Source organism: Phaseolus vulgaris, chromosome 5 (assembly GCF_000499845.2).
Source record: "Phaseolus vulgaris cultivar G19833 chromosome 5, P. vulgaris v2.0, whole genome shotgun sequence".
NCBI lineage: Eukaryota > Viridiplantae > Streptophyta > Magnoliopsida > Fabales > Fabaceae > Phaseolus > Phaseolus vulgaris.
The window spans coordinates 9,341,970-9,361,753 of record NC_023755.2 but is presented as its reverse complement, the minus strand read 5'-3'; the positions used below and the strand labels follow the sequence as shown (position 1 = coordinate 9,361,753).

The window sequence follows — 19,784 nt, the reverse complement described above, 5'->3', positions numbered from 1 at the left end:
TCGTCTGAGCGAGACCAATGTCGCCTGGGTGAGATTTCACTTACGAGGGTGTCATGTCAGCCTCACTTAAGCGAGAATGACACGCTTAAGTGAACTTTCGTTGCCAGTTTTTTTAAAACAGGAAAGAGAGGTAGTTTTCAAATTCAAAATAGTTTTAAAACTTTCTCAAACCTCTGTCTTGCGATTTTCTCTTTTCCAAGTTCCCTAAGGTTTTATTCTTCCAAATCAAATTTGCTTGCTTAATCTTTGCCATGTAAGTGTTCTTACCTCTAATCTATGTTTTAGTTTCTATTTAGGATATTCTATCTTATTCTTTATTAATTTTCTAGTTTTGGTTGTTTTAGGATTTATCGTGATTGTGCAAAATTCTTGGCTAATTTTGATTATATATTGATTGGTGAGTGTTGATTGAGAGTGTTTGATGATTTTGGATGCTTAGTTTAGGTACCCTTTATTCATTAACCTCACTTTCATGGATGCATTCTAAGCCTTTGATAAAATGCTAACATGGAAAATTTCTTGCAAATTCTTTGATTTGGTTTAAAATTTTGGTGCGTATTAATATATTTGGCATGTTCATAATATCTAATGTTGAAAACGATTACAATCATATGATAATTGAATTTAAATTGTGATTTTTTTCTCATGGTGCTTATCTATGAAAAAAAATTGAATTGTTAAGAGGGTTTTATTATGACAATTGTAATTATGGTGTTTGTAGAAAAAATGGGTTGCACAAAGAGCATTGTAGCACAAACTTCCAAGGGAAAAAGAGTCAGGGTTGACTGCAATTCTCCTGAGCCTTCAACAAGGAATTTCTTTAGAGATAGTGAAAAGAAAAAGTGATATTACGAGATTCAAAATTGGACTTTTTTTACTGAAAGAAGAGTACAGTTGCAGCCAGAGGTGTTTGATTTACTTTTAAATGGGTTGCAAAGGAAAAATTGGATTAGACTTACATAGCCTTTGGCTAAGTACGATTCTGAAGTGGTATGTGAGTTCTATGCTAATGCCTGCACTAGAGCGCAAGAGATGAGGTCCAAGGTTAGAGGAAAATGGGGTGCCCTTTGATAGGGACTCCATGAGTGCCTTTTTGGGGAACCCATACAGTTGAGAGGTGACGATGAATGCACCTAGGCTAAAACCTTTGGGTTTAATGATGACAAGGTGGTCAGGCAGATTTGCATAGAAAATCGTTCTTATGAAGTGGGATCAACTGGTAGGCCATGAAGGATATTGAGAAAATATATGAAGACTCTGTCTCAAGTCTGGATGGTATTCATGCTGGCCAACATTGTGCCTATTGGTTATGTTTCAGAATTGAATATTCTCATGTGTCATCTCCTCTATTCTCTTTTTAAAGAGGACTATTCTTTTGATGTGGCTAAGATTATTTTTTATGAGATTTATAAGTTTGTCAGAATGGAGGTGAATCAGATCAATTAGAAGGCAAATGGTTCTTCGGGGTTCCCTAATTTAATAGTTGCTCATTGTGCAGGTCATGGGGTCGAGGTAAACCAAACAATGAAAATTTGACCATCCATAGATAGGAGGTTTGTTGCACAAAATTTCACCAATACAAATGAACAACCTCCTCATGTTGGTGATGTTCCCCTTCATTACTCACCATTTCACTGGGCTAGCCCATCATCATCTTCCATGGAGGCTCTGATTTTAGAGCAAATCTCAATTCTTCGAGCCACCATGTAGTAGATGCGACTGGAACAAAAAGCCACTTTGGAGCATGTGCAACTCTACAGTGTGTTACTCATCGTGGAATGATGCAGCTTCACCAGGTGGCCTATAACAGCTTTCCTCGAGGGCAACGAAACACATGCATGCCTCCGATTATTTTGGAGCTTATGTTGCATGGGGACAAGTATTATTTTTCTGAGGGACAGGTCTAGTAGATGGAGATGGAACAGGACCATCTACAGATGTAGATGATAATTTTAACATAGAGCTTGATGAGTTACTGAGAGGAGATAATTGAGCGAAAACAGAACAAACATAGTTTTATCATTATAGTTTTCTTTTTTAGATTATTTTTTATTTTCTTATTTTTCTAGTTTTATTTTGTCATGTTTTTTTTTTAGTTTTTCTTAATTTTAGGTGTTATTTTGAGGATTGGAATATTAATTTGAGTTTTGGGGAAATTATAAATTAACCTTGTGTGTTTAAGATTAGAACAGTGTTTTAGAATTATAAGGCTAAACAAGAGGGGGTGAATTGTTTATAAAAGCTTTTCGCAAATATTTGATTAAGAATGAATCTTTATCAATCAATCACAGATAAATGAGCTTGAATGAACAGGCTTGTTGTTCAAGAAAGTGAGGACAAGCACAACAAAGGAATAACTCTCAAAGCGTGCAAACAACAACAAGATTCAAGTGAAAGTGATGAAGACACCATGAGTCTCTTATCAAGAAAATTCAGCAAATTCTTGAAGAAGAAGAATCAAGCTTCAAAGAGGTATAGTTAAAAAAATTCCAATGATTTTAAGACTAACAAATACACTTGTTATGGCTGTGGTGAACAGGATCATACCAAGGCAGAATGTCCCAACAGTGAAATCAAAGAAAAAACAGATTTCAAGAATGAGAAAAGAGGAAAAGCAATAAAGGTCTATGTGGCATGGGATGATAATGATGTTTTATCCTCAAGTTCATCCTCAAGAAAAAAAAGGCCTATTCACTTCCAAATTTCTCCCGCTATTTGTCTCATCAAATAGACAAATGGTAGGATTTTAAAAACATTATAAAGAAAATGGAAAGCAAATAAGCTAGAATGAAGGACTATCCTCCCTTTCAAATTGTAGCTCCAAGATCTATCTCTGGACTTCCTCAATTTTCTCATCTTGTGTGGAAAAGCATGTGTCCATGTTGTTGAACCTTGACTCACACATATCGTAGAGGTTTCTTTGATTGTTAGCAAAGGTGTCCATATGATTGATCATCAGCCTCTCAAAAGGTGACATGGTAATTATTCTTTCACCCATATTGATGTCATTATGATCATCCTCTTGAGTTTCAACAGCAGGTTCATCTTGCATTGTTGCCTCCTCAGTTTCATCACCTTCACTTTTTCCACTTGGGCCAGCTTGGTCACCATCCTTGCTCACCCATCTTCCACCAATCTTAGTAAATCCCATCTTACTAAGGGATCCATTGTTGATTTCACTAGAGGGCTTGATTACCTCAACTAGCTCTCCTTCTATGTTCACTTCAAAATAATGAAGAAACTTAGAAATCAAAATGGCATAGGGATAATGAAAGTCACAACCTCATGGTTTTTTGCATGTGTTCTTTGATCGTGTGAATCCAGTTGATCTTCACTTTGTTCATGATACAGTAGATCAAAAGGAGATCTTCTTCAGAGAGTGTTGAATGATTGCTCCCCCTAGGTGTGAGAATCCATGAAACAATGAAAGCTACAAGCCTTTCATCAAGCTTTATTCCACCAACTGAAAAATTCCTCACTTTGAAGTGGGGATTCTTGAGACATCCTTTCTAGAACTGTATTTTGTTGAACTCTTCATCAACTCCAAGATTTCCTCTATTGATCCTTAGTCCAGAGGATTTTAGCCCAGTCACAGCAGACCATAGATCACTTGTGATGACCATATCTATACCTTTAACATGTGAAGTAAGTGAGTCACCACTAATTTGAAGGTTTGTGTAAAATACTTTCACCAAATTTGGATATATGTTCCCAGTGAGCTCTAGGAATCTTCTCATACTTTGCTCCTTGAGAATGTTTCTCACAGAATCCAGCTTTTACTGTTTCATCCAAGTGAAAGATACCATTTTTGGTGTGTTCACATTCTTTCTACTTGTTTCAAGTAGATACTTGTTGATGAGAGTAGCATCACCCGAAAACCATCCTTCAAGTTTTCCAGTGCTCTTAACACCCCTTGATTTCATTCTTTTTGCTGAGGGAGGAGTGCCAGCCATTGCTCAAATCAGAACAAATTTCTGCAAAGAAAAACTTTAGGAAGAAATAGGATTATAATAACAGATGTAATAACCGATTATTTGAGTGTGAAGCAGCAGTTAAATGCACTTGGTTTTATAGCTGTGAAAACCTGGTCAAAGCTGGTTGTTTTCAACACAGAAAGCGAATCAAGTCTGAACCAAAAAGCTGACATAGTCAGTCAAATCAGAAATGTACAGATTCACATGTGATCTTGACTAAGCATTAAAGGAAGTTTTGATTTTCAAGATTTGAAGGAATTTGATCCATTAATAGCAGATGCAACAGAGTTAAATTGTATTCAAACATGCAATATATATAATTTTGACCATACACGTCACTAGGTTGAACAGACTTACAAACCAGAATTCAAAAATTAAAAACAGTTTTGCCCAGTGTTTGTCAGAGAGAAAACAATCGGTTGTTTCGAGGAAACAATCAGTTGATTTTTTTGTTCTGATGAAAAACAAACAAATTTTTAATTTATCATGTTGTATTCAATCAGTATTTCTTACAGGATATCAATTAAAAAAAATTGGAATACACAGTAATTATGAATCAAACATAGAGTATAACTACTGAATTCAATTTAAGCAACAATTGTTCTTAATAAAGAAGAACTAAGAACTTCATTCTTAGATTCCATATTACACAAATGTATGTAGTTCATGAAATCAACATAAGACATTGGTATGTAAAGACATCCTTTTGAGGTCCTGTCCTTAATAAACCTTCAAGATAAGTCAGAAATATGCAAAACAAAACTTTGTCAAATTACGAGATTTGATCCCTTAAAGAATTTGGGACCTTTCGTGTTAGATTTGTCTTTTGAACCAACAATACATCTAGGAATCCACTTAAAGATACCTTTAGGTACAAGAAATTTATGAAACCTGCAGTACTGATGAATTTTTTTTACGGCAAGTGCATCGCATTTGTCAGAAGTAATAATTGTCCCTAAGGACGGATATCGATCCCACAAGGAACAGTGAATTATCGAGTACAATATTCGCTAAATATAACAATAAAAGAGTTTGAAGTGATAATGTTGGCACTGATCAATAAGAAAACAAACAAAGAATTAGTTGCTTCAATTGGAAAAATAGGATTAGGTTTCATCTCTTCCACTCTCATGTATTTTGATTAGCATGTTAATATTAAGTTCTTTTATTGAAATTGATGCCCGTAGAAAATTCATTTATATCGATCTCTCGCATATAAAATCCTTAAGAATGTTTCCTAAATATCGATCCCTCGCATATTTATAAAAATAACTTAGAATCACACTCAAACGTTAATGACAATTAACATTTCAAGTCTATCCCTAGCACTAAAATATGCTAAGTATTGATGTTTAGGTCCAAACCTTAAAAATACCTCTTGGTCAGATTTAAGATTCTCAATTTGTCACGGAAAGTTAAAAGTAAAACAACAATACCAATAATAAATCAAGAACTGAATATTAATATATAAGATATCACCTCAATACATAAGAGTTTGAGCAGATTACTCCCAATCCCAAAGGGTAGAATTAGCTACGCATACTTCTAGCACCTTTCATTCTCCCAATTGGTTACAATTCACTCTATGGTGTTTTTCTATCAATCTGGCACACTAAGGTTGAGCCTCTAGCCCTCTATTTATCCTAGTTTTCTAGGGTTAGGTTGTTTATTGTGTCGCGCTAATGGGCTAAATGATAAAACATAAAAAAGGCCCAATCTTTCTTTGCATCTTTTTCCATTCTGGGACCTTCTATCTTTATCTTTTTAGCTCAAATCATTCATCTTTAATCAAAATCTCCAATCTTCCTTAGAAATCTGCAATTAGCACCAAATTTGGGAATAAAATACTCTTATTCAAATAAAGATCATAAAAAATGTAAAAAGGTATAAATTCATAAATTAGGGATTATTTTATATGTAAATTAGCAATAAATCCTAATAAGTGCCTATATTTTAGTATGAAATATTACTGAAATTAGACACTTATCAAGTACCTGACAGACTGAACTTTCTTCATGCAATAGAAGCATGTAACAACCGGTTGAAACAACTTTTTAACCGATTGTTTTTCTGATACATTTGAAAAAGGTTTTGAAATTTTATTTTCTTTGCTTTGAGGATAAAAACTCAAACATGCTTTTCCAAAAACACAGTTCTGAGATGCTAGAACATCTTCAAAAATTGGACTTTCCAGTTGTAAGCTTGTCCAAGGTTTTCAAAAGGTAGTGGATCTTCTTTTCAAGAAGTTCACAATTATCACAAGCTTTTGTCTTACAACTGCAAGAAGAATTTTTGTAAACTAACTCCAGATTTTCAAAATCTTCTTTTGTCATGCTTAGCTCTTCATCTAGAGACTTAACTCTATTTTCCAACCAGTTATTCAGTCCTTTCAACCGATTGAGAGAAAGTGTCAATCGGTTGGCTTCATCATGGGTTTCATTAAAAGCATCAAGCAATTGATAATAATTGTTACCTTTGATCGAAGATGTTGAACTCACACTGCTGGATACAAATGCTCTAAGGCATAGGTTTGCTTCTTCATCATCCGGAGAACTTGAGGATGAAACATCATTATCATCCCATGCCACATAGACCTTTTTTGCTTTTCCTCTTTTCTCATTCTTGAAATTTGTTTTTTCTTTGATTTCACTGTTGGGACATTCTGCCTTGATATGACCCTGTTCACCACAACCATAACAAGTGTATTTGTTAGTCTTAAAATCATTGGAATTTTTTTAACTATACCTCTTTGAAGCTTGATTCTTCTTTTTCAAGAACTTGCTGAATTTTCTTGATAAGAGACTCATGGTGTCTTCATCAATTTCACTTGAATCTTGTTGTTGTTTGCACGCTTTGAGAGTTATTCCTTTGTTGTGCTTGTCCTCACTTTCTTGAACAACAAGCCTATTCATTTCAACCAAACAAAGATGCAGTAGTCATTGATGTTAGATCTTTTGATTCAGAAATGGCAGTGACCTTTGGTTGCCATGTTCTATCAAGACATTTCAATATCTTGATGTTCATCTCCTCTTTGTCAAAAGTCTTACCAAGACTCATCAAATGGTTTACAATATGAGAGACCCTCTTCTGCACATCACAAATGGTCTCACCCTTCTGTATTCTAAAGAGTTCATATTCTTGTATCAAAGCATGCTTCGTAGCCCGCTTGACATCATTTGTCCCTTCATGTGTGACTTCAAGAATATCCCACATTTCCTTTGTAGAGTTACATTGAGATACCCTAAAAAATTCATCACACCTTAAGGCAAAAGTTATTATATTCTTTGAAATCCAATCAAATTTGGCTTTTTTACTTTCAGCCTCAATCCATTTAGATGAAGGTTTATTAACCAAAGCATCATCTTTTTTAACTTGAGGTATAAAGGGACCATTTTCAATTGTTTCCCAAATACCTTTATCAGTTGAATGCATAAAGATCTTCATTCTTACCTTCCAAAATTGTTAATTGACCCCCCACAAAACAATGGTGGTCTGTTTATGGAAGCACCTTCCCCAAAAGACAACTTGTCAACCATGTAAAAGATTTTTTAGAAACAGAAAACAGAAACTTGAATAATTTTCAAGAACCTAACTCTGATACCAATTGTTAGAATTATAGGGCTAAACAAGAGGGGGGTGAATTGTTTATAAAAAAAATTTCACAAATATTTGATTAAGAATGAATCTTTATCAATCAATCACAGATAAACAACTAAGGAAGACAATTAAACAATGATTCAAAAAACTGTTTCAGAATTTTAATCGGTTAAAATACGTTTTAATCGGTTGTTTATAGCAGCAGCAGAAAAAGAATTTACACAAAAAATTATGAGAGTTAAGAGATATAGAAATTCACACAACAAAAATTATAATGGTTCACTCACACTTTGAGCTACATTCAGTCTCAGACAACCTCTGAGTTCCACTAGTAATAAAAAACTAGATTACAACACAAAGAGGTGACTTTGAAACACCACAAAGTCTACTCACCCTTTTTACACACACCTCAAGACATACACACTCTGTCTATACAGAATTTCACTCACTATTCAGATAACAGAGTACAATTACAATTCTTTAAACTAGGATAGAAAACACCTAGTTTACAGTGCAGGAATTCCTAGGATCAGATCTTGTTACCTCGACAATGCTTGAGAGCAATCTTGAAATTTCTTGGAAAGTTTCTTTCAAAATGAATCTCAATCTCCTTTTCAAAGTCTGTAAAAATTCACACTTTCGTTTTGAAAGAAAAGCTATATTTATAGAACTTGAAATCTAGCCATTTAAGGCAACATAAATGAGACAAAACATATTTGAATTAGTTAAAACAAGTATTCAAAAAGCTGTTATGAAAACATTCATTTAACCGGTTTAAACCACGATTTAACCGGTTGAATGAGTTAGGTAGGTACCTAACAGATTCAAAAAGCAATTTTAAAAACCTTAAGCAAGTTAAGCGACAAACAACCGATTATCTCAACATTTCAATCGATTGTTTTCTCTCTTGCTTGACAAACTCTTTGTTTCTTTTAAAACTGATTGATCAAGCTTATGCAGTGATTTAGGATCTGATTTACAAAGATACTAAACAACTTAATCTAAACCCAAACAAGTCTTCAAGCTCCATTGTGGATTTGGATCATCAAAGCACCCATGCTCAACACAGTGGAGTGATCTGGACAAGGTTGGAAAAAGAAATTGTGTTAAATACATATCTAAATTTAGTTGAGTTTGTGGTACATGAAAATTAAACAGGATGATTAGTTGGAACAAAGAATGGCAAGCAATAAGGAAATAGACTAATTAAGTCAAGTAAGTGTGCGAATCTTAAACAGTTTGAGAGTTTCACAAATGAATTGACATTTGTGGTTGCTTGAATTTTTTTATTATGTTGCATCAGAAAATAACATGAAAATGATTAAGGCATTTGTATTAATTAGAAACTCAGGGTCGAATAGTCAATCTTTGTTTAAATTGATAATATTTTTTGTGATAATCCCGTTTAGCCTATAATTTTATTACACCATGAACCTTACTTGATATTTTTTCTACCTGTTGGCATACATGGGGAATGATAACATAGATGCAATTTACATATACAAAAGGGGAATGTTGGTTTTGGTTGTTAAAGTTTAAATGATTCATTTTTGTTGGAAATAGAAATAATATATTTCTATTCAAAAAATATAAAAAATATTTTTAAAAAAAAGAGAAATGAAAAAATGAATGAAAATGAATCATAAATAAGAAAAGAAAATAGGGAAAGTGTTAAAGTCAAAGAAATTGGTAATTAGATATCACAAATGTTGTATTTGAATTGTATGTATGTTCTTTCTTCTTTTAAGTATGCATTTTTTTATCTGAAAAAATAATATTTTTTTGGAAGTCCAACCTCATTATAACCCTGCAAAAGATCTTAAGATTCATGTTTATGAAGAAAAAATGAAAGGCAACTGTGATTTGTTTAGATTCAGTGAAAATTGAGAGAAAAACACTTACCTGTGAGAATATGAGAAGAAAATTCTTGATATAATTGTCATTTCATTGTTTCAATTGTTTACTCTTTGAAATTGTTTGTATTTATATCTTGCTATCATGGAGTTGGAAGCACCATAATTTTGTAATTTGATCTATTTTTTAGTGAATTAAGTTAATTTGTTGAATTCATTTACTTTGTTTGAGGACAAGAAAGATTCTAGGTTGGGGGAGTTTATAAGTTTCATTATTTAGTGTAATTTCATGAAAAAGTTAGACATTTATTGATTTTAATTGTTGATTAAGTTATAACTCAACCCTAATTTGAGAATTTAGAATTCAATATGAGATCAATAAGAACTATTTATTCCCAATTTTTTCCTAATTTAAGGAATTTAAGGAAAGATGGAGAAAAAAGGGCTAGAGGATGAATAGAAAATTTAGAGACGAGTGAGAAAAGACAAGGCTGGGTGGGACACCCAAGACTCGCCTAGAGCTCGCCCAAGCCATGCAAACTCTTTGAAGGACTCGCTCAGGTGAACCAATTTTTCCCAAGCGAGATCACTCCAGAGGCAAACTTTTTTTCTGGACCAAACTCGCCCAGGACTCACCCAGACTCGCTTAGGCTTGCTTAAGCGAGTTTATTCCAGTGAAGTTAGCTTTTATATTCTCTAATCTTGCTTGAGCAAGATGTCACTTAACCTACTTTCAATTAGGTTAAATAAAGGCGTGAGGTAGAGGAAAAAAGGGATCGAAAGGAAAATCAAAGGTAGGAAACCCTAAATGAGGCATTCGTCAAGGAGAAATGCTCTAGATCTTCTTCTCTTACTTTCAATGCTTGTAATGGCCACCATGATTGGCTAATTCTTTCCTTTAGAATTGAAAGTAATTTGTTCAAATTCTTGTGTATTGAAGTGATATTTATATATAATATTTTGTTCTTAATTGATATTGGTATTATCATTTTATTCTTAAAGCTTGAATTTTTATTCATGAATTTGATTGGGAAGTAGTTTTGAGGATCTGACCTAAATGGATCCTTGATATATTTGAAGGCTAGAATATTTCGATATGTCAATTGCTTTATAACATTTGTTCTCAATTATAATAATGTTTTTCTAAATATGTGAGGAATCAATATTTAAGAGATAATCTAATAATTTTATGTGAGGAATCGATATAAAGGATTTTTATATGCGCATCAATGTCAATTAGGTTAGAATATTGTATGTTTTTATTCATCCAAAATACACATGTGTGAGAGGATTAACCCCAATTCCAATTTTCCCAATTGAATTATCTTAATCATTTACTTTGTTTTCATATTGTACCGGTCGGTACCGGACGAGTCATGTCACTCGGCCTCGGTGATCGGCCGATTGAAAACGCATTTAAAGCAATTACAATAGATAGTAGTCAAGGTAGTTGCAAGAACTCCCTAAGAATCTAGGACTCATCCCACCAAATTCGGGTAACACCCCGGGAAATCAGGGAACCTCCCTAAAAAAAAGCTAACACTGATATATGACATATTCGGTCCATTACAACAAATGGACTACACACTATAAATAAATTCTTTTACAGAGATGTAAGGTACGTTTTTAATCAATTCTTAATATACACTTCGTATATTGAGTACTTACTTATTTGTCGGAGTATCTTTTGCAGATCAACCCTAACCTAGCACTAGTAAACTAAAGAAGTATAATTAAAGTGATGAGCAAAGGAACGACCGAATGATCGACACGTCAAGAATTGTACAACGAGTTTTAGATACTATCTATGCCCACTTTATCGATACAAGTACACATAATTTTTCACATAAATTTATAACATCAATAACTTTTCAATCAAACTTTTACACTTTGATATACATTGAAATTTTAAAAGAATTATTTATTGTGAATTCATTCATCCTTAAAAAAAACAATTTATTACTGACTCCACGCTTTTCGAAATAAATCAACAATCAACATATATAATATAATATGAAACCCTCAAGACAAATGAAACCTCATTTTTCATTATAACATAATACAGAATCATTGTTGAATGATTTTGACACTAAAAAATAAATGTGTTTTATAAGATGAATAAAGTTCAACATTAAATACTTTTTAAATAAAGATGTCCAAATGAAATCAAGTTCAATACTTTTTAAATGGTATAAGCGTAATGAGAACAATTGAAGCATATAAAACAATAACAACTTGGACAACACTAATTTGGTAAATTATGTCTAATAAGTATAAGTTCAAACCATAGGTGGTTTTTAAGATAAGTTGTGTAACTAATTACCATAGCAACACAATGTACATTTTGTAGTATATAGCTTGACACTAACATCATATTTAAGCCTAAAATTATTTACAAATTTAACCTATTTTGATGTTCTACAAATTCTTCCATAGGATTATTTCCATTCAAGATTAAATTTATGGAAAGATTACCAGAAGCCATAGGTAATGACAACAATTTTTCAGCTGCTTCCTTTGAGTCACTACTACATATCAGGGTAATTCTCTTCATCATAGTGGCTTTTGTTATAAGGTATTTACCAAATTCTACTTCTTGTTCTTTCCCTCTAAATCCCCTAATGTACACACACTTCAGCTTCTGACCAATACAGTAGCATAATTCTCTTCTCTGCCAAAGCTTTGATATGGGATGTGAATAATCACCATATTTGGAGCTATTGCTACTTTGGTTTTTGTTCCTAAAAACCTGTCAAGCAGAACCATCTATTATAAACTCTTTTACACGCTAAAACATGGTTATACAAATATTAAATATTAAGAATTAAATATATTTTTTTTAAATTAACTTTTTTTCCTTCTCCAAACTTTAATTCTCTTATATATTTATAGTGAAATAATTATTGAAAGGAATTTTTATCAAATGTAACAACTAAATTTTCAGCATTGAATATATATTATAATATTCTAATATTTATATGAAATATTTTAAAAAAATTGTTTGTCACGTAAAAAAAACTTTAATAAAAATTCATTTTAATAATTTTTTTAATACAAATACTTAAAATATTAAAAATTTGGACAAAAACAAAAATAGTTTTTTGTGAAAGTATATTAACCAGTAATATGTGTTAACCAAATATCAATCAAATATAATGTCACATACCGGTAGAGAAATCTGAATAACTTGTATATTGGTACACAATTTCAAGAGATAAGAAAAAAGCCAAGCTTCTCTCATATGGTTCAAATCCAGATCGATGCACAAGTTTGATAAATTCTTAAATATATTTCTTCTCAAAGACCCCTGAAAATAAATAAAATATTTAACACCTCAGTATGTAATTATTTATTACTCAAAACCAATTTACATACATCCAACAATCTTGAATAAATTTTCCTTCAAAAAGGGATTTATTTGGAAGAAACACTATCAATTCTACTCAAGGAACAAATTTTGTGCTATATGGAATCATTTCAAAGTATATGCATGGTTTGCATGTCCAATTTGACATATAAGTAGTTCTAAATTGCAGACCTACAAGCTTAACAACTAGCAATTTGCAGCTTCAATTAAATCATATCAATTGTCGCAGCTCAACCAGATGAAGTAAAAGAACTACTTTGTAGCAAAACTTCATCATCCAGTTTATGTTTATATCAAACCCTTATTCTTCTAATTTTGGAATGATTCATAACTTTTTGGGTTTTCAAAAAGAGAAATTTTGTTGTTTCTTTAATAACCCAATATGTTGCATATTTAAACACCCAATCTAACCAGTATTTAAAGGACATTGAGGAAGATCTTGATATGTAAAAATGATGTATGGTAACACAAAAGGCAGGAGAAATGTTGAAGGGAACTCACCACAAGACCACTGCAATGTGCAAGAACCTCATGTGTTTTCATAATAGACTTCCCATTTTCAACAGAGAGCATTTTGGCATACATTGAGTTGCTGTAAGAATGAAAGGTCTTGAGGTATGGAGAAGAAATGCTCACATTTTTCACTGCACAAATTACACTTTCAAGCAACAGAACCTCAAGGTTGTTGCAACAAAGTTGAATCTCATCCACACATAGGGCTTGGAGCTGCAAAACTCTAAGTGTTGATTTCACAATTATCAGTCTCTCAAAACCAGTGGACTCAAGCAAATTGAAGTTTTCTAGCACCACACAATTTTTTAGAATCCCACTGAGGGTCCCATCATCCAAATATATCCTCTTCATGGTAAGCTTTTTGAGTTTATTGCATTCCTCAAAAGGGAGGCAAGAGTTAAGGGTGTAATTGATCAACTCAAGTGAACTCAAACATTCAAATACCCCATGCAGAAAACTAGGTAAAAAGGTATGTTCATCAGAAACAATTTTGTCTGTTAGTTCTTCGCAGTGAGGCATACTCTCTAGGCTCAGATCTTTCAACCCTTTCTTTGATTCAACCAGAATATGAACCCAACACTCTACATCCCCAAATGCAAGACTCTTCTCAAAATGCTTGATACGACAACTAGACATGGCACCTGAGTGTGTAGCAAGAATCATCATTATAACTAGAGAGTTACATCCAGAAACACTCTTGACCATTGGTGGAGCAATTGCACCAAAATCAGGGAATGTACGAGCCTTCCGAGACTGCAAAAGTTGTGTAAAGGGTTTCACCATGGTCTTCACATTTAACTCCATGTGTGAAATTTCTTTCCAAAGTCCTTCCCATCTCTTTGAAAGGACACTGCACCTCACAGCTTCATCAATGCTAAGCTTGGAGAGGATCATGATTTTGATCTCATTTGAAAGGTTTCCAATCAAATCTGGATTCTCCATCTTCACCTTTGTTATTCTTTGGCCTCCTGTGTTTGTTGTCACAGAAGAGGAGTTAGAGAAGGACATGATGATGGAGATGAGAGTGAGAGTGAAACCACAAAGTGACTCAGGTTTTAGTTTTATTGTAGATTTTGCTGGTTTTTCGTAAGAGGAATATATATTGAGAACCTGCTCTAATATATATAATCTATATAAAAAAAATATTTTAGTCATTTTATATAAAAGTTGAAATTTTAGAAAAAAAAATGGAACAAAATTGTCAATGTATTATTATTTTTTTCGAATCACTTGCAAGAATATGTAAATAAAAAAGTTACAAACTACAATTTTTTATACAACCATATTACAATTCATAATATTATTATTTTAATACTTTTTTATATTATTTAATTATAAATTTATTTTTTATTAAATCTATTATATCAACAATAAGAGAGTTATATATAATTCAAGAATCGTGAAATTATCATTTCCAGAATAAATCACTGTGTAGGCAATATATGCAATATAACACGATTTTTAATTTTTTATCTTTGGTTTAATTATTCATTTTCAATTTTCTGATTGTAGATATTGTTTTAATTTTTTTCTATTTCTATGATCAACATTAAAAGAATTTAAATAATATATAATAATTAAGAATAAGATATATGATTTAAATATAAGGACTATAATGAGAATGTTTTTAATGTTAAGTCCAAATAAACAATTCAATTAATCTTATCCTTTAACAGTTTTTGAAACAGCAATTTTGTCCAAATATTAAATTTAACACACCTAATATTATAGTGAAAATAGAGAAATTATAATTAATGATTAATTGAATTGCTTACGTTAATAACACTTATTATATAACTTTTTAATTAACAGTTTTTGAAACAGCAATTTTGTCCAAATATTAAATTTAACACACCTAATATTATAGTGAAAATAGAGAAATTATAATTAATGATTATTTGAATTGCTTACGTTAATAACACTTATTATATAACTTTTTAATTAAATATTAATTATTACATTTTCTATATTAATTAAATATTATTTATAGTCAAAATATTTTATTGAACTAGTTAATATAATATAATATATATCTCAGAAAACAATAATTACAATTTTTTTTTTCAAAATATGTAGTTGAATTCAAAAAAAACATTTAATTAATATTTATGGATATGAATTTAATAATAAAAGTTCATTTATGTTAGTAGTTTTTTTAAAAACTTAGTTATTAAAGTATATTTCATAAATAATAATAACTTCATTACTAATCATTTATAGTTACAAATATTTATAATATATTTTAAACTATAGTTAAGGATAAAAATTAAAAAAATACCAAACCGTTGATTTAGTAAATAATTTATTTTCCACATTAATTTTAAATTTTAATATATTATACTAAAACACAAATACACAAATTAATGTATATATATACATAAATATATAATATTTCAAATATACTATAATTATTATATATTTAAATTTTTTCTATTTTCAAATATTCTTTATAAAATTAATATCTAATTATAAGAAAAACTATATAAGTATCGTTTTCCTGTATTCATCGTTTCTTCTTTCTTTTATTAGTTTCTTTTTTTCTCTTCGCCTATACATCCTTTTTTTTTTCTTAAAACTTTGTTCTTGTTATCTCTACGTTTTTTATATATAACATTATATTCTACCATACAAGAGCTAACACAAGGACGAATTTCTCCTAATGAAATGTTAATTTAGAATACGTAAGTTTTTCTTCATTATTGATTAGATTTGATAAGAAAAGCCATCATCTCAAATAGTTCAGTTCCTAACTAAAATTTGTTTTTATTCAAATAATTACTTTGAAGGCAAGTAACTTTCACTAATCACTATAAGAAAATCATGAAATAGAAATCAATTTTGGAAACAAAAAATAATTAGTTGTTATAGTGAATAAATTAGAGACCATTTTATAAACTAAAAATAATTTTGGTTTCTATTAGTTTATATTATTGTTAAATAGTTTCTAATTAGTATCTAATTAGCTACCAAGGTTTTAACTACCAATTATTTAGATTCTAAATTTGGTAGTTGATTAGACACCAATTTAGAAATCATTTAACAATAATAGAAACTAATTTGGAAATCAAAAAATTTTTAGTTTCTAAAATGGTCTATAATTTAGTCACTATAGCAACTAATTATTTTTTGTTTCTAAAATTGGTTTCTATTTTATTATTTTCTTGTAGTGAATGGAAACTAGTATTTACATGTGTGTGAATTAATGTAAAAATACTTTTAGACAATAGTTTTTAAAGATCTTAGATGTCAATTTTAAAAGTGTACATATGAACAAGTCATTTATAGTTTTGACTTATAAACTAAGGTTTCATAGTTGTAGTTTATTATTAAGCCACTATAGGTGTCAGTTATTTTAGTAACAAACGCCTATTTCTTACATAATATAATATCTTAATATACTCAGAGAAGGGTATAAGCGACGGTTATTATAAGAACTGACGTCTATACCTTTTTCTGAGTCATACCCTTTTCTTGCATGGTCTCTCCCATAAACTTCGGTTGTAGTCAAAATCGCACTCTATGGACCACTATAGGTGACGATTTTGTCCATTGCATAACGTAGTACGCACATTCATATCTTCCCGATTTTTTATTACAGTACAATTCAATATTAATTAAAAGTTAATAATGATATTTTGACAAACAATGAAGAGAGTAAGACAGAAAATTCCCACTACAAGAAAATCGCTACTTACATACAGTTTTTTACATACGAATCTGAATCCGTATGTAAAATGGACATTACATACGAATTTTACATACGGATTCTGATCCGTATATAACTCCAACTTTACATACGAATTTTTACATACGGATTCTGATCCGTATGTAACTCCAACATTACATACGGATTTTTTACATTCATTCGTATGTAATGTTAGTATTACATACAAATTTTTACATACGGATAATAATCCATATGTAAGGGAAATTTAAAAAAAAAAAAAATTAAAATACGGACAGAATCCGTATGTAACGATTTTTTTTTTTAAAAAAAAAACTTACATACGGATAGAATCTGTATGTAACGATTCTTTTTTAAAAAAAATTTACATACGGATATAATTCGTGTAACTATTTTTTAATTTTTTTTTTAAAATTTACATATGGATTTTATCCGTATGTAAATTTCTTTTTTTAAAAAAATTACATACAAATATTATTCATATATACGTTATTTAAAATTTAATTGAAAATATATTACAAATTTAGTTAATTAAAAAAATAGAAATAAAGGGCTAACGTATTTTATGTTATTTTACTAAAATTAAAAAAACAATAAAATTGAAAAAGAAAAAACAATAAAAAATATTGAAAATAGAAATAAAAATATAAGTGATCTTAACGTGTGTTACATCATAAATTAATTTAATTTTCTATTTTATTTTGATTATTTAAAAGTTAATTAATTAATTACTTAAAGTAATTAAATATTTATTTAAATTATAATAATAAATTATATTCAATTAAAAATAATCAGATAAAGAATTTTAAAAATAAATAACATAAAAAATTAAATGTGATTTATGTTATTTCATTAAAATTAGAAAACAAAATAATTGAGAAAAAAAAAAAATAAAAAATTAAGAATAAGTTGAGTTCTCCACTCAGTCCACCTTCACTTCAACAAAATATTTTTTTTTTACTATTTAAAGTTAATATATTGAATTACTTAAAGTAATTGAATATTTATTTAAATTATATTAATAAATTATATTTAATTAAAAATAATCAGATAAAGAATTTTAAAAATACATAGCATAAAAAATTAAATGTGATTTATATTATTTCATTAAAATTAGAAAACAAAATAATAGAGAAAAAAAACAATAAAAAATTAAGAATATGTTGAATTTGAGTTTGAATCCCTGCCACTTCACTACAGTTCTCCACTCAGCCCACCTTCACTTCAATAAAATATTTTTTTTTTGACTATTTAAAGTTAATATATTGAATTACTTAAAGTAATTGAATATTTATTTAAATTATAATAATAAATTATATTCAATTAAAAATAATCAGATAAAGAATATTAAAAATAAATAACATAAAAAATTAAATGTGATTTATGTTATTTCATTAAAATTAGAAAACAAAATAATTGAGAAAAAAAACAATAAAAATTAAGAATATGTTGAATTTGAGTTTCAACCCCAGCCACTTCACTACAGTTCTCCACTCAGCCCACCTTCACTTCAATAAAATATTTTTTTTTACTATTTAAAGTTAATATATTGAATTACTTAAAGTAATTGAATATTTATTTAAATTATATTAATAAATTATATTCAATTAAAAATAATCAGATACAAAATTTTAAAAATAAATAACATAAAAAATTAAATATGATTTATGTTATTTCATTAAAATTAGAAAACAAAATAATTGAGAAAAAAAACAATAAAAAATTAAGAATATGTTGAATTTGAGTTTGAACCCCAGTCACTTCACTACAGTTCTTCACTCAGTCCACCTTCACTTCAATAATTTTTTTTTGACTATTTAAAGTTAATATATTGAATTATTAAAGTAATTAAATATTTATTTAAATTATATTAATAAATTATATTCAATTAAAAATAATCAGATAAAGAATTTTAAAAATAAATAACATAAAAAATTAAATGTGATTTATGTTATTTGATTAAAATTAGAAAACAAAATAATTGAGAAAAAAAAACAATAAAAATTAAGAATATGTTGAATTTGAGTTTCAACCCCAGCCACTTCATTACAGTTCTCCACTCAGCCCACCTTCACTTCAATAAAATATATTTTTTTACTATTTAAAGTTAATATATTGAATTACTTAAAGTAATTGAATATTTATTTAAATTATATTCAATTAAAAATAATCAGATACAGAATTTTAAAAATAAATAACATAAAAAATTAAATATGATTTATGTTTTTTCATTAAAATTAGAAAACAAAATAATTGAGAAAAAAAACAATAAAAAATTAAGAATATGTTGAATTTGAGTTTGAACCCCAACCACTTCACTACAGTTCTTCACTCAGTCCACCTTCACTTCAATAATTTTTTTTGACTATTTAAAGTTAATATATTGAATTACTTAAAGTAATTAAATATTTATTTAAATTATAATAATAAATTATATTCAATTAAAAATAATCAGATAAAGAATTTTAAAAATAAATAACATAAAAAATTAAATGTGATTTATGTTATTTCATTAAAATTAGAAAACAAAATAATTGAGAAAAAAAACAATAAAAATTAAGAATATGTTGAATTTGAGTTTCAACCCCAGTAACTTCACTACAGTTCTCCACTCAGACCACCTTCACTTCAATAAATTTTTTTTTTTACTATTTAAAGTTAATATATTGAATTACTTAAAGTAATTGAATATTTATTTAAATTATATTAATAAATTATATTCAATTAAAAATAATCAGATACAGAATTTTAAAAATAAATAACATAAAAAATTAAATATGATTTATGTTTTTTCA

The 19,784-nt window shown here is 29.2% G+C and overlaps 1 protein-coding gene across 1 annotated transcript; it reads right to left on the bottom strand.

Annotated features, from left to right (window-relative positions):
• Positions 1-11,816: 11,816 nt before the first annotated feature.
• Positions 11,817-14,312, bottom strand: LOC137833936 (F-box protein At1g80960-like). The gene is made up of 2 exons (XM_068642006.1): positions 13,293-14,312; positions 11,817-12,173 (listed from the first exon to the last, which is right to left on the bottom strand). Exons 1-2 carry the CDS (start codon positions 14,310-14,312, stop codon positions 11,817-11,819), a joined length of 1,377 nt encoding a protein of 458 aa, XP_068498107.1.
• Positions 14,313-19,784: the final 5,472 nt, after the last annotated feature.